We start from the raw sequence: 16929 nt of genomic DNA on the forward strand, positions 1-16929 counted from the left end.
TCAAATCTGTAAGGCCGCAACTTGGTCTTCAGTACATACATTCACCAAGTTTTATCAAGTGGATGTAAGAAGGTATGAGGATATCGCCTTTGGGCGCAGTGTGCTGCGGGCAGCAGTATAAGTCCTCAAGTCTGGGGGTACCCTGAGTTATTACTTAGGCTCTGTGTCCCATGATATACAATAAAGAAAATAGGATTTTTATAACAGCTTACCTGTAAAATCCTTTTCTTGGAGTACATCATGGGACACAGAGGTCCCTCCCCTCTTTTTGGGGTTTAAGTATATTGCTTTGCCACAAAAACTGAAGTAATCCTGATAGGAGGAGGGGTTATATAGGGAGTGAACTTCTTGGATTGTGTATACCAGTGTCCATCAGCTGAAGGTGCCTTTATACCCATTAAGTTATTACTTAGGCTCTGTGTCCCATGATGTACTCCAAGACAAGGATTGTATAGGTAAGCTGGTATAAAAATCCTATTTTCTCTGTTTTTTATAATCATAAAAACCTAATTTTCCCTCCTTAATGCTAAAGGTCCACCCTGGGATAACAAAACCGAGCAGGCCTTCTTCAGAGGACGGGACAGCCGGGAGGAACGTCTCCAGCTTGTCCGAATGTCTAAAAAATACCCTGATCTTCTGGATGCTGGTATCACTGGATATTTCTTCTTCCGTGAGATGGAGAAGCAGCTGGGGAAAGCTCCACTAGTTGGATTCTTTGACTTCTTTAAAGTGAGTCTTATGACAGACTGTCACAAGGTCCAAGTCTGAACTCTCTTTCCTGGCAAGGTAGTTGGATCAGTTATTATATAACTAATCAGACAAGATGGAGGAGATCACAGATTACAGTGGAGGAAAAACATGGGTTACAGTCCTGTTTTATTACGTTATTGGAGCAGATATTTTTTGCTTGTTTTGTCTGCACCTCCATTCTAATATATATATGGCAGATATTGGTTTCCTAGAGCAGGAATGTGATGAAAGATTTTATTGGCTGCTGTGGGTAATACCATGTTCCGTCCTTGTTTCAGATGTTACCAGTTGCCACTAGTGAGACTTATGCAGGCTCCAATCTCTGTACAAAACTATAATGTAAAAAGACATTTTAGTGCCCCAGTTTATCCAATCTTAGTGATAATATCTTATACTTCAAATTAAACCTGTAACCTCAGACATGAAATCTGAACAAAGCACATATTTCTATAGTGTTTACTTGCCTCTCTCCAAAGCACTAAGTGTCATTTATCGGTGCTGTCTAGTAGATACTATCAGCATGAGTCCCTTCTGACAAGTTTTCCTGACACCAAGAGAAAAAAGGTGACAGGGGAGGGATCTCCAGCTGATTGACAGCCTCAGCTCTGTTCCTGTGTGCTGTGTGAAGGGAGGTGTGTCTCTTCCCTCCAATCAGCTCTCAGAGCTCTTGCACAGTGTGCAACTGCAGCTCTGCAACCCCTGCAGAGTCTGTGAAAAATCCTTTTCATCCCTGAGCTTTACAAGGATGTACAGGACAAATGGCTGCAGATAAACAGGTACAACATATGTAGGAGGATTTGTTTCATCTCTGTGTATCACCTGAGGCCAGTCACTTCACTGGGTATAGGTAAGGGTTTACAACCACTTTAGTGGACCTTCCTCCACTGTAAATAGCATTAATGTAAAAAAAAAAAAAAACACCTGTAAGGGGAAAAAAACTTCAATATACTTACCTTACCACTGGCTTCTCTACTGAAGGGGTGATTCATTATCCTTCCAGTTAAGTCCCATGGAAAGCCAAGTACATGAAATCTCACAAGTCTCAGCACAGTGCAAAGGCGTCTTCTCTTGAGATTTTGGGTACTTGACATTTCCCCAGGATCCTGCCAGTAGGATGGTGACATCATTCTCAAGGCCGGAAGCCAGATTAAGGTAAGGTATTGACTAATTTTAGGTTTAAGGCAGAGACATAAATACTGTTTTGTGTTTCATATCTGATTCTTGTGTTTCCACAGTACAAGTACCAGGTGAATGTGGATGGGACAGTGGCAGCATATCGATTCCCCTATCTCTTGCTGGGTGACAGCCTGGTGCTTAAACAATCTTCTTCCTACTATGAACACTTCTACAGTGCGCTAAAGTCAGGGAAGCACTACATTCCCATCAAACGCAGCCTGGGGGATCTCATAGAAAAGATACGCTGGGCAAAGGTGAGACCATCATTTTATAACTTAAAGTGGTAGTAAACTCTTCAGAGCTATGTACCGTGGCCATGACCTCACTGCGGCTCGGCCATTCAAGCGGCTGCAACCTGCGGACCCGGAAGGAAGACTGGGTGAAGATGGAAGCCGCTGCAGCAGTGATAGTGTGCCGCTGGAGGGCTTTGTTTCAAGGTAAGTCTTTCATAATGAGCTAGTATGCAATGTATACTAGCACATTATGCCTTTACCTTGTCGGGATCCCCCCCACAAAGTTTGCTACCATTTTGAAGGACTACAGGCAGGTGTGAAAATGCTATTGTACACCACACAATTGTCCTGCTATTCAGCAAATAAAGCCTAAAATTTGAGTTTTTACTTGCCCTAAAGTCCATTTCTTGTATTTCCTTAAGAAACACAGGATTCAGAGACAGTTGGGTTATACTGTCATCTATATATATATGAATAAAAGCAAACATGAATCCAGTTTACTTAGTGATGAGACAACTCAGCCACGATAAGGGGGGGTTACTGGTTCGTCCAAATGGATGGGATACCTCCAAAGATTAATGGTTACTAAGGAAAATTTGGGGAGTGGGGCCCCAAGAAAGCAATCAGGAGGATCAGCCATGGTATACCGTATATAGACATGTAATTAGCTTTATTAATGTAATTAGCTTTATTAATGTATCAATAGTAGGTTAAAAAAACACTAAATGTAAAACAATGACATTGATGTGGAATTATTCCCCAACATACCCTGTTATAAAGAAGATCCTGAAGAAGCGCACAATCACGTGTGCAAAAAGCATTGACGTAGGTAGCGCCAGACCAGCCCCACGCTCTACCATGTGTCCCAGCTAATGTGCGTGATTTCCCCGCACCGCCATCTTTCCTTGGTCCGCTTGAATAAGCCTGCCCTGTATTGACTCATGAGCCACCATAGTCAACCTCCCAGACAGCTGATCGGAAACCTCCGCGCATAGCCGAGATATATCGGATTGCGATCGCACTGCACCGAGTGGACACGCCCTAAGCCTAATCAATGCGGCAATATCTATATCCACTTCAGTGACACTCTTGGGGAAGTATGGATCAGATAGAATCACGGTGGTTCCAGCCATTACTACGGAATGGTGAGAGCCTTCGGGCTGTGTTATAAATTTACCGTCTCTCTCCCTACCTGTCCCCCCTCATATATGAAGTGAATATTGAGTGTACCTACACGAACTGTGCATTGTCGGCTATGTCAACAAGGCTAAATGATAATTGAAGTCTGACACTGCATGAATAACTGTGCCTAAACAATTCATTAACTCTATCCCGATCGGCTTATACTTAAATCCAGGACGCCTGTCTATGGATGACAGTACTAGACTAGTCTACTACTACTGTGCTCAGTGACATCATTATTAACCATTTCACCAGGAATTCCATCAACTCATGGACACCAGTATCAACATAAGTCCTAAATAGACATTCAGCAATTAAAAAACTGTCAAATTTAGTTTAGATACTATTTATTACATGAACATGAAATCCCTGTGTTTAATTCAATCCTAATAGCAGCACCATTTATTTCTATTGTGACTGGGTATGCATGTGTGTGTATGCGTGGGGCCCTTAGTTCTGGTGCCATATTGTGACAACTTTGTCAACCTTGTATGTGTGTTTTTTTTATAATGGGGTATGTTGGGGAATAATTCCACATCAATGTCACTGTTTTTTAACCTACTATTGATACATTAATAAAGCTATTTACATTTCTATATACGATATACTGTGGCTGATCCTCCTGATTGCTTTCTTGGGGCATCTCTTTGCCCCACTCCCCAAATTTTTCTATATTGTCATCTAAATGCTTTGGACACTGCCAAAAAAACAATCTTAATACTCCCAGCATGCCTCAGTTTTGCAGCAGAGCAATGCTAGGACAAGGATCACAGACACAAATGGGTGAGACTTGTGTCCCTCAATGAACTCTAAGGTTTGTTTCACACAGGCTTCAGCTTGTATAAGAGCAGTGTGAACAGCAAGCGTTGACAAAGCATTTGCAGAGATTTCAGCAAGCTTTGTTGAATCTTTTAAAGTACCATTTAGCTCCAGTTTGTAAATGTTAAACACAAATCCTAATGGGAGTGCTGATTGCCACTTAAACCAAGCTGCTAGCAGTTTTCAAAGCTTCTTGAAGCTTGTTGAAAGCCTGTTAGCAACATGCTTATAGTGGCAATCAACACTCCTATTAGGTTTTGTGTTCAGCATTGACAAACTAGATTTGAATGGTAGTTTAAGGGCCAGTTCACACTAGTGCGATGCTAGATATCGCATGTGATTCGCTCTGCTGTGCAGATCACATGCAATGTCTGTGCGATTCAAATTCAGCCACACACATCTAGTGTGAACCGGCCCTAAAAGCTTCAACAAATCTTGCTGAAAGCTCTGAAAATGCTTTGTCAAAGCTTGCTGTTCACACTGCTCTTATGCAAGCTGAAGCCAGCGTGAAACAGGCCTAAGGGCTTGTTTACACTTGATTCAAAACATGGCATTGGACACAGTCTTTTAAAGCTCTCTGAATGCCAGTCAAAGCTCCTGTCACTAAATAAACGGTTAGCTTACAGTCATTGTGTTTCCGTTGCTTCAAAAAATATACCCCATGTCGCTTTGGTGATGCTTCAAAGCGTCTCCAAAGCCTCCATAGAAGTCTATGACAAAGCTCGCTTGAAGCACCTGCAGCTTTTGAGAGGCTTTTATCCAGCTTTAGCTTCCCTGTGTTTTTTGGAGGTATTGCAGATATGAGATATCAACAGACACACACACACACAGGGCATTTGCCAAGCTTCATTAATGCTTCAAAAAAGCATCACAGAAGCATCAAAAACACATTAAAAAAGCATATTGAAGCGGTAGGCGCTTTAATGTGTGTTGAAGTCGAAGCAAGTGTAAATGAGCCCTTAAATAGATTTTATAATGTGTACAAACATCCAGTTTTCTTGAGGGACACAGGATTCAGAGACCACTGGGACATCCAAAATCATCCTGCTACAGTCAGATATTTCAAATTTTGACTCTCCAGAGCACCTGCTGCCAACTTTCTGCACCCCAGTTCATATGTTTTTGTGAATAGGACGTGGAAACAAAGCTAAGCAACTCTCTCAGGGCTTAAGCAATCCACCCCAGAACTCTCACTCTGTAAATCCAGCAATGATCTCTGCTCAGGCGATAAAGCATGGGTAAGTGCTCAAAAGGATACAAAAACTGACATAGTGCTCACTGAGGTATTTTTATTAAGAAAATAAAGAAAAAAATGCAGTCACATAATAACTGAATAAAATCTCCAAAATCACTTTAAAGCCATTCCAATGCTGCATGGGTAGATGGCTCTTACATCAGCGTGCTTCCAAGCCACGCCCTAGGCCATGTCCATTTTGTTGTTCTGTCATCACTGGGTGCGTGACATCAAATTGAAGTATGTATGTATAGATATATGAATCAGCAGAGCATATTTTTATACACATGTGTTGAGTGATGTTTTATTTTCATGTCTGCAGCTTTAATGTAGTTCACTACTGGTGCGCAGAGTCACATTCTTCACAAAATCTAGCAAATAGTTGCTTGATGTCAAAAAGCTCAAGAGGCACTCACAGGCCTTGTAGAGTGTGGCTTGAAAGAAAAGGTTGGAACACAATACATAAGACCGAATAATAATTTGTCTGAGCCATGAAGACCATGACCTGCGGAGACCATCAGGATTGACAAATTAGGGTTTATTTAGTAAAACTTGAGAGTGCAAAATCTGGTGCAGCTGTGCATGATAGCCAAACAGCTTCTGACTTCAGCTTGTTCAATTAAGTTTTGACAATAAAACCTGGTTTCTATGCAGAGCTGCACCAGATTTTGCATTCTTCAGTTTTAGTAAATCAACCCCATAGAGTCAGAATTTCTAATGGAAGCTGTGGCTGTGAGGTAAACCCACACGGCATGGAATACATCCACACAATGAAGGGAACTCTTCTGATGCACTGCAGCTAGACAGATGGATTAAAGAGCCATGCCCTGGTTGAGGTGAAAGGCCGAAAATACCTTTGAGAAAAAAGGAGGCTCTGGGCCTCAACACCTCCTTGTCCCTGTGTAGAAAGGTGCTTTACAGACCAAGGCTGTCAGACAGATGCCTCACAGAGGTGATTGACAACTAGGAAAGGCCACCTTTTGAGTAAGAGTGGAAAGGGGATTATCCAGAATGGTTCATTAGGAGTAAGGATGAGCTCTGGTATGTTTGCACACTCCACGTGCAGAGCCTGCTGGGAAGTCGGCATGGTGCTGCGCTAATCAAAGGCAGTGAGACATTTCCCGATCTCTGCAGCCGCACATCGGGAAAATTTCTCACTGCCTGTGATTAGCGCAGCGCCGTGCCGATTTCCTGGCGTGCTCGGCACGTGGAGTGTGCGAACCAGCCGGAGCTCAACCTTAATTAGGAGTACCAAGAGAGCCAAATCAAGATCCCACAAAGACACAGGTGATCACACAGGGGATGAAATGCACCCTGTACAAAGGTTCTAACCAAACAATAGGAAATTAGCGGTATTTGGAACCAGATCTCAAGTGCTGATATTTGACTCTTGATAGTACTCTGCGCAAAATGACCCTTGATCTAGTACTCTGTGCAAAATGACCCTTGATAGTGCAAAATGATGATGAAGGCCTGATTGCAGGGTCAGGATTCATCAAACTGAGTATTTCCAGGGATGAGAGCTTCTTTCCTTGCTTCAAGCGAAATATGCCTTCCATGTGTGATGGTATATATTGCAGGAGGTAGATTTCCTATCTTTTATCCAGGTAGGAACCACCAACTCAGAGAGGCCCTTGTCCCTCCAAAACCTGATCTTAAACAGCCTTGCCATTAAAGCCAGGGACTGTGACGTCTTTGAAACAGAAGGTCTTGATAGGCTGGGAGAGCCCACAGAGCATCTGCCCGGAGTCTGAACAGGTCAGAATATAGAATCTGCTTGGGCAGATCCAGAGCTATAAATAATACTGAAATACCCCCCATTTCCATCCCATGGAGCAGACTAGAAAGGAGAAAGGCATGCATGAGACTGTACTGATCTTACTGAGCCACCAGAGCATTCTCTGCTTCTGCCAGAGGATCTCTGTACCTGGAGACAATCCTGTCCAGTTTGCTGTTGAAGCTGGAGGCCAAGAGGGACACAGATGGCATTCTCCCACTTATATCACAGGTTGTGGAACACTTCCAAGTGTTGAGCCCCTTCTCCCAGATCCAGGCTTTGACAGCTGAGGAAGTCTGCCTACCAATTGTCCACTCCTGGGATGTAAATGGCAGCCTGTAGTTCTTCCCAGGACATAATCCTTTCTAGGTTAGAATACATTTACATTTGAATACAGTTTTGTTAACTTATTAATAGACGGTCTGCATAAACCTGTGGTTTGTGTCTATTGATGCTTGGAGAAGTTTCTCCAAATCCTATCTAACAGAAAATCTCAGTGCATCCAAGTTTATCCAGTGCAGTCATTTTAGAAATCAGAAAGAAACTGAACATTTCCTGTTAAAAGCAGAATTAAGAGGTTTTTTTTTATTACATTCCACACTGCAGGGATGCCTTATAATCTAGATTATAAATCTTCATGTAAGAATTTGCACACTTATCTTCTTCCTATTTGGCGATTTAACTGAAACTTCTGCTGTTATGTTCTTGTCTCTTTTTTTTCCAGGATAATGATGAAGAAGTCAAAAAGATTGCCAAAGAGGGCCAGGCTCTTGCTAGGGAGCTGCTGCAGCCTCACCGCCTCTACTGTTATTACTATAAAGTCTTCCAGGTGATTGATCTGAAATCATCATTTAGATACAGAATACCTTATTAATTCCAAAGGGAAATCATGAATCATAATTATGAATTGTGTAATCATTTTATTTTTGGAGTCACTAAAATTGTGATTCACTTTTCAGTTTTGTCTAAATATGTCTGTTTTTAGTCTTCAATTTTAATGTTTGACATTGTAATGCTATAGCCATTGTCATCAACGTTTTACAGTCCCCAGATTCTTAAAATATATTGTACTTGGATATTAAAGTGAAGCTATTACTAAAATGTACATGTCACATGAATAGGACACGTTAGATTGTTGTATTCGATTAGAAAGACCCTTCCTAATACAACTGCAATGGGATTAGGCACAACAACTTTTCAGCACTACAAAACCTGCATATGTAATGAGCAAATATGGTTTCCCTATGTACATACAGTATGTACTTACAGAATATGCACGGAAGTATGTTTTTGTTTTGTATAAATGAGCACAGTCTGATAAGGTTGATTTGCATTAGAAAAAAAAAAAGCGAGTTTTTCTTAAAGAGGAGGTCCAGCCTGGGTGAAAAAAAAATCAAAAGTCAGCAGCTACAAATACTGCAGCTGCGGACTTTTAATTAGGGCACTTACCTGTACCTTAATTAGGGCACTTACCTGGCCAGGGAGCCCACGATGTTGGCACCCCAGCTGATCTTCAGATCAACTCCTAGGTGCTCCTGCCACAATTCCTGGTAAGGGTTCCCTACTGCACATGCGCAAAGCGCACTGCGAGTTTTAATTGGCCTGGTGGCGGGGGAAAGAGGAGGGGGGGCCGAACTTCTGAGAGATCGGGGAGCGGCCTGTCTCCTGGAAGTGGGGAAGGAGACCTGTCAAAAACAGGTCCCTGTTCCCCCTTCCCCCCTGAAAGGTGCCAAATGTGACACCGGAGGGGGGAGGTAGCATATAAGCGGAAGTTCCAATTTTGGGTGGCACTCTGCTTTAATTTTGGAGAGGTATTTACTATAACTGGCACACAGAATCCAATCTGCAGCTGTGCATAGTAACCAATCAGCTTCTAGGTTTTATTGTCAAAGCCTAATTCAACAAACCTGAAGTTAGAAGCTGATTGGTTTCTATGCACAGCTGCACCAGATTCTGTGTGCACCAGTTTTACTAAATCTCCCCTTTGAGTCCAAAAATAAAACGGTTGCACATGTGCCAATATCCACTAGATTGTCAAAAAAAAAAAAAAACTATTTCTTTTATAACTTGGTCTGCAAGTGCATGTGGGCGGCAAGTACCTGTGTATTGTATTGTTGAGTATTAGTGTCAGGAAGCTAGTTGTTAGGTAATTTGGACAGGGTATAATCCCCAATCCTCATTAAATTAGTAGGTACGATGGCCGGCAGGTGTGAAGATGCAACTCGGTGTACATCTTGCGGCATGTATGCGTTCCTTGATCATCTGATCGAGGGTGAACACTGCTGTGCAAAATGTAAGCACATTGTTTCCCTGGAAGCCCAGGTTCTGAATCTAGGGAAGCAACTGTCAGCACTGAGAATACCCTCCATACTAAAGGAGGGCTGGGGATGTACTCGGCAGGTGCCAGCACAGAGGCGGGTGGAGACAAAGAGGTGTAGGTACTAGAAACGAGTAGATGAGTGACAGTCAGGAAGGATAGAGGGGGAAGTGCCAGGGAGGCCGATCCAGGGCTGGGGCATCCCAATAAGTACGCTCCATTGAGTGACATTGGTGAAACCAGTCAGGGACCAGCACTGCTGGAGCTGCTGGAGCTGGGGGACTCCCCTAGCTGCCAGGGGAAGACCTCCTTCAGTGAGAGTGGGGGTTAAGTGAAGGGAAAGGAAACTGTATCATTAGCAGTAATCAGCATGGATTCATGAAGAATCATTCTTGCGTAACCAATCTATTAACCTTCTATGAGGAGGCGAGCTGCCATCTAGATAAAGGAAGGCCCGTAGACGTGGTGTATCTGGATTTTGCAAAAGCATTTGACACAGTTCCCCATAAACGTTTACTGTACAAAGTAAGGTCCGTTGGCATGGACCATAGGGTGAGTACATGGATTGAAAACTGGCTACAAGGGCGAGTTCAGAGGGTAGTGATAAATGGGGAGTACTCGGAATGATCAGGGGTGGGTAGTGGGGTCCCCAAGGGTTCTGTGCTGGGACCAATCCTGTTTAATTTGTTCATAAACGACCTGGAGGATGGGATAAACAGTTCAATCAAATTAATGGGGTGGGAAACTACATGGCAAATGAGGTTTAACGTGGAAAAATGTAAAATAATGCATTTGGGTGGCAAAAATATGAATGCAATCTATACACTGGGTGGAGAACCTCTGGGGGAATCTAGGATGGAAAAGGACCTGGGGGTCCTAGTAGATGATAGGCTCAGCAATGGCATGCAATGCCAAGCTGCTGCTAACAAAGCAAACAGAATATTGGCATGCATTAAAAGGGGATTCACTCCAGAGATAAAACGATAATTCTCCCGCTCTACAAGACTCTGGTCCGGCCGCATCTAGAGTATGCTGTCCAGTTCTGGGCACCAGTCCTCAGGAAGGATGTACTGGAAATGGAGCGAGTACAAAGAAGGCCAACTAAGCTAATAAAGGGTCTGGAGGATATTAGTTATGAGGAAAGGTTGCGAGCACTGAACTTATTCTCTCTGGAGAAGAGACGCTTGAGAGGGGATATGATTTCAATTTACAAATACCGTACTGGTGACCCCACAATAGGGATAAAACTTTTCTGCGGAAGGGAGTTTAATAAGACATGTGGCCACTCATTTAAAATTAGAAGAAAAGAGGTTTAACCTTAAACTACGTAGAGGGTTCTTTACTGTAAGAGCAGCAAGGATGTGGAATTCCCTTCCACAGGTGCTAGTCTCAGCGGCATCAATAGTTTAAAAAACTATTAGATAAGCACCTGAACGACCTCAACATACAGGGATATACAATGTAATACTGACCTATAATTACACACATAGGTTGGACTTGTGTCTTTTTTCAACCTCACCTAAAATGTAACTTGTTCAGCTTATCCCCGCGTTGTCGCTTTACCTTCTTTTTTTACATTTTTTATTTTCTTTACATTTGAAACTGAAACCCATCTTTCCATTCTCCTGAAATTCTACAGTGGTTCCCCAGCCAAAGTTTTTTTTTTTTTTTGTTTTTTCAGAGTGGGCCTGGGTTAGGTGTTCTGTAAAACTCTACTGCTGTCTGTGGGGTTGATTTACTAAAATGAGAGAGGGCAAACTCATTCGCAGCTGTGCATGGTAGCCAATCGGCTTCTAACTTCAACTTGTTTAATTAAGCTTTGATTAAAAAAACCTGAAAGCTGATTGGTTTTTATGCAGACCTGCCCCAGATTTTGCACTCTCCAATTTTATAAAATCAACCCCTGTGTCCCTGCCTAGTGCAACATTCCTACTCCATTCTCATGATATTTAGAATCTTGTCAGTCTTGTTGAGATTGACAAGATTCTAAATATCATGAGAATGAGGTTCTGAAAGACAAAGCAAAGTCATCCGTGGCTGCCCAAGAACTGATCTTTCTCTTAATTTCTGTTACCGGGACCTACCGGACGCCCACGATCACAGGGGATTGCGGTATACAGACAACTCATCTGGGTATATTAGTTTGGATGTCCCTTATCAAGCAAAGGCCGTGGCTGGGCTAAAACCATCTGCATGCTTTTGCTTGCCATCTGGTAAGCGAGTTTTTTAATAGGTGGCGGCACTTAAGTTTGGACCAAGCTCACCTGGGTGTTTTGTTATGAACTTTGTCAATGCACACTTATTCTGATATCTATAAGTCATTGCTGGTTTAGACATATAGAGCGCAGCTTCTCCTTCCTACTCTGTTTGTGTTATCTTGCAATTAAGCTGCTGCTGTTTGGATTTTTTAATATGTTAATTTTTTAATCATCATTGCCACTTATATCTAGCGTGTTTTTTTTCCTATATCTACACACACACACACACACACACCCCCATACCCCCATGTGTACACATATACACACACCCCCACATGTGTACACACACACACACACACACACACACACGTACGTACACACACGTATAAAGCCCTTTTAAAAGTTCTAGCACAGTACATTTCCTTCACACAGCCAGGTACTGCACTGTAGGGGGAAGCAGAGAGCACAGCACACTCCCCTTCCCCTTTACTCTGACTTTGCTAAAACTGACAGAGCTCCCTCAAAGTGCCGATGGACAGTTCAGCAGGGGATCGGGAGATTGGGCTCATCTGACAGCCCTTCTCTCCCCTAATCCCACGGCACACCTGAGGACCTCTGGCGGCACCCTAGTGTGCCGCCTCACACCAGTTGAGAAAGACTAGTATAAGAAAATGTAAAGATAAGTAAAATACTGCGCCAACCTATAAAGTGTGAGCAGCCAACACAACAATTAGACAAAAAAATGGTAAAAATGGAGGTATAAAGTGTAGCACTAGAAATGAAAAAAACAAAAATATGTAGAAAAGTGAAACAGGAGGCTATCTGGAAAGACTAGTCTCTCACGTATAGAAGCTTTTAACAATATTGTGTGTTTCACAACTGTTAAAGTGAAAAAATGCGTCATGCGACTTAAAGTCGCAAAAAAACGAATATATGGTGTCACAAGTATTTGAAGTATATTACAGGCAGGAGTGCAAAACAGTGTAAGATGCAATAAACTGCAAAGTGTCAACGTATAAAGGTGACTAGTAAAAATAGACTTGCAATAAAGCATACAAATATAAAACCCGTGGTGGATCTTATATAAATTACAATGTTATAACAGCTGAAACCAAAAAATACAAAATAAACAGTGAATGTGAGTCCCAAAAGTGGTAGTAGTGAAACGGGATGTAATGAAGAGGCAACTGCTGTATAAGTCAGTCTCTGAGGTGGATGTATTCAATGGTGGATGTACACCCAGGAGTGCCTTCACCATCAAAGGGAAAAGGGGAGAAAGGTACTCTTACCAGGAGCGATGGACCCAGATCACCGTATGGTGGTGGGTCAATAAGGCATGGAAACGGAGACCTGAATCCGAGCTCCCAAGATGGGCTGCACGATAACCTCTCCAATAGGCAGATGAACATCAAGGACGCCAGTTTAGGGAGATAAATGGAACATTGCAGCGCCAAACAAGTATCAGCTTACTGGAAACTTCTCCTCCGGGTAGGATGTGTGGTATTAAAGGCTGCGACAAAGTACCCCATGATTAGTGGGTCCTACATTATCCATAGATTGGGAGATCCTGCTTCTCTGGAGGAGAAGTTTCCAGTAAGCTGATACTTGTTTGGCGCTGCAATGTTCCATTTATCTCCCTAAATTGGCATCCTTGATGTTCATCTGCCTATTGGAGAGGTTATCGTGCAGCCCATCTTGGGAGCTTGGCTTCAGGTCTCCGTTTCCATGCCTTATTGACCCACCACCGTACGGTGAGCTGGGTCCATCGCTCCTGGTAAGAGTACCTCTTTCTCCCCTTTTCCCTTTGATAGTGAAGGCACTCCTGGGTGTACATCCACCATTGAATATACCCACCCCAGAGACTGTCTTTCCAGCCTCCTGTTTCACTTTTCTACATATTTTTGTTTAGTATAAGAAAATGCACTTCAGAATGAGGAAACCAGAAAATCTGTATATCAGGACAGGAAATGAGGGAAAATCTCCCTAACAGGAATGACCAGACAGAAGATCTAACCTTTCCCTGCTCTATCCAAAACTAATAAAGGTATTCTACTTCACTGAAAATGTTGATTAAGCCAAATTATTTAATATTTCTGTTTTTCAGACGTATGCAAAACGTCAAACAAGCCGTCCAGAAGTCCGTGATAAAATGGAGCTTGTTCCTCAGCCAGATGATACTACTATCTGTAAATGCCATATAAAGAAGAAAAGCAAGGATGAGTTGTAGTACACCAATGGGATCCTGAGTTCCAGACAATAACATTGGTCGTCTCCAAAGTGTTACTTTGAATGGCCTGCTTGTATACTGTAAAGCAGTACTGCTGTGGCCAGAGATGGGCATTACACAGTCTAGAGGTTTACACAACTCCCACGCAGTACAGAAGGACTCCTTTAATATGATTTTTTGATAAAAATTCCATGTAACAGTTTTCATTCCAGCAGGATGTCATATACTGAGCCATGGTTATATGAACTGAGCCAAGAGTAATGATACGATCAAAGCCATAGCAACCAGTCAGCTCACAGCCCTTATCTGATAGGTGATCTGTGGCTGGCTGATACACGTTGCGGTACACCATTGTTATCATTTTTCTTAAATGACTGTATTTTGTCTTTTACCCACTTCTACTATTACTTATCTTTATGACGGGAGCGGTGGGTGCTTAGAAATAAATATGAAGGTTTCCTTGATATAGGGAGTAGCTGCAGGACTCCATGTCGGCAGCCATTAACAAAATGTATAAAGGTGGGCTGTTACAAAAGAGGTACTATTGCTAAGCGCAGGACTCCAAACATTTCTTTATCTATCACTTAGAAATAATTTCCAGGTTTCCCACAATACAGTAAAAAGTTTAATAAAACAGTACAGCAACCACAAATATCCCTTTTAGCTTGGGTCATAGGTCTACACCTTTATCTTCCTGTATTGAGATTTATACGTCTAGTGGTCTATAGGAAATCTCTGACCCCTGTTGAAGAAGGAGGCAAAGGCAGATGGAACATTAAAGCATAACAAAACCTAAAAACAAAAATGTTGTTTTTGGTCACTTTAGGTCTGTTAAATATACCATTTGAAAGTGTTTTATTTTAGCTGTTAAAAATATCTTCATAGTGCCAAAAAATCTTGTGAGCTGCTAACTTTCTGTGTTTGTTGCCGGTGCTGTTACATTGTCCTCTGAGGACTACAGAACCACACCTCTCTGTGTTTTATAGAACAGCAGCTGGAGGTATTGTTGTCAGTTACAGCCAGTGAGCCAATGAGGAGAGTGCAGGGGGGCGGGGCCGAGCCATCCTCTGTGTGTGTGTGGATGGACAATTGTGGGAGTGAGCCTGATTGAGTGCCCCCATAGGAAGAGGCTTGCTATTGGGGGCACTTAGCAGGGCAGGGAGTCAAGGCTGCCAGGCTGGGGACCCAAAAAGAAGAGGATCGGGGCTGCTTGGTGCAAGACCATTATACAGAGCAGGTAAGTATAACATGTTTGTAATTAAAAAAAAAAAACACAACCTTTACTCAAAGATCTAGAAAATGAAGGTTAAAAAAACATACAAAAACAAATGTAAGCCACCTAAGGACTGGGTAAGCTGCAATATTTTACTGTTTTTGGGTTTAAATATGCTTTAAATCAATGGAATGCAGACAGGGTAGTGGGTACTGCTCATAACCTACCTTGACCCCATCCCGCCTCATAGATACCACTTTGTCAAATCTGCCATGAAGTTTTTACTGTTTTGCTCTTGCTTCCTTTCACAATGCTCTTGTACCAGAAGCGGTATCTACAGAGATAATTTATATTGCAATGTAATGTAAAATGACACATGTACGTCCTATGAATCAATGTCTTAATTGGAGGTTAACTGACAACACAACTGTTGTACTCTCTTTTTTTTTTTTTTTTTTTTTATTCAGCAAAAGAAAGACCAAGGGTACTAATAAAAGAATGCACACTGAATGCATTGTGCAGGTGTCTAAATTTGGCCATACACCATAAGATTTCTATCCTTCTGCCCCACAGGCTAAACAAGAGAAATAACTTGACTTCTCCACACCATGCTAAACAGCATGGATAGATGAACCTCCAGCGCTGTCTACTGTATTCCCACCCAGCTCCTTTGTCAAAAGTCAGTTGACTGATCAACTTTTGTAGAGCCAGGTGGTGCTGACTGGGCCCCAAATGAACAAATTTCAGTGGATCCAGCAGGAATTGGCCAAAATTTGAACAGTTTTTGGCCAGCTTTAGTCTTCAGTTTGGCCCTAGTTTAAATAAATGTTTCTTTACATCCTGTGTGAGTGAAAGGAGCAGTTTTACTTTAATTCTGACCTATGCAAATGTATATACTTACCTCCCTTTCTCTCCCCTTCTGCTCCGTTTAGCTGCCGAGAGTGAATTGAAAGTTTTGGGTAAGCGAAGAGTCACCAGAGTCATAGGTTACACAGGGCTATGAACTCCGCTGTGACAGTGCTGATTGGCCCAGGGCTTTCGCACGGAGTGAGTCTCATTTGCCTCCATACCTAGAAGTACTGGGAGTTCTCTAAATGGCAAGGAAGCGAAACCTGCAAAATAAAGGAAACCTGTTACATTTGTTCATGATGAACATTCAGTGCTCTCTGGTTTTTGCTGTTTTCCAAAACTATAACAATGTATATTGAGAAATATGAAGAATATTCAGTACTATTTTATATGACCGTATCTCCTTCAACTGCTGCTGCTGCAAATGTACATATGTCTATGTACTGTTTTTAATATGAATTTATAATAAAGAATATTTTTATGTCTCTAATTCTAATAAAAAAAAAACCTGTGCAGAGTATCCCCCCAGCCCCCGCTTAATACTTACCTGAGCCCAATCTCAATCAAGCGCTGTGCCGGATAACAGCAGCTCTCTCCATCCTCACAGAGCAGATGGATGGTAGCGAGGGGCCATTGGCTCCTGCTGCTGTCAATCAAATCCTTTGACAAGGGAGTGGGGGGCGAGGCCAAGCCTCGCTGTATGTGTCTGTAGATACAGGAAGCAGCTCAGGATCAAACCCGTAAAAGCTGCTTGCTATGAGGGCACTTGCAGATGAGGTGGAGCCAGGAGTGCCAGCGGGGGACCCCAGAAGAAGAGGATCTGGGCTGCTCTGTGCAAAACCATTGCACAGAGCAGGTAAGTATAACATGTTTGTTATTTAAACAAAAAAAAATACAAAGTTTTTAAATTACTTTAAAGTTGAATTCCAGCCTAAAGCTAACTAGTGTTAAAAA

At 42.3% G+C, this 16929-nt stretch overlaps 1 protein-coding gene across 2 annotated transcripts in view; it reads left to right on the forward strand.

The window, feature by feature from the left end:
- POGLUT3 (protein O-glucosyltransferase 3) overlaps positions 1–16450 on the forward strand; it is a 47303-nt gene extending 30853 nt beyond the window's left edge. The window contains exons 5-8 of one of the 2 annotated variants that reach the window (XM_073613494.1): positions 533–729; positions 1986–2180; positions 7896–8000; positions 13791–16450. In XM_073613494.1, coding sequence (XP_073469595.1) covers positions 533–729; positions 1986–2180; positions 7896–8000; positions 13791–13913 — 620 coding nt within the window. In that variant the 3' untranslated portion in view covers positions 13914–16450. The remainder of the gene's footprint in view (positions 1–532; positions 730–1985; positions 2181–7895; positions 8001–13790) is intronic. The other variant, XM_073613495.1, reaches the window with a different exon arrangement.
- Positions 16451–16929: the final 479 nt, after the last annotated feature.

Source organism: Aquarana catesbeiana, linkage group LG02 (assembly GCF_042186555.1).
Source record: "Aquarana catesbeiana isolate 2022-GZ linkage group LG02, ASM4218655v1, whole genome shotgun sequence".
Classification (NCBI taxonomy): Eukaryota; Metazoa; Chordata; class Amphibia; order Anura; family Ranidae; genus Aquarana; species Aquarana catesbeiana.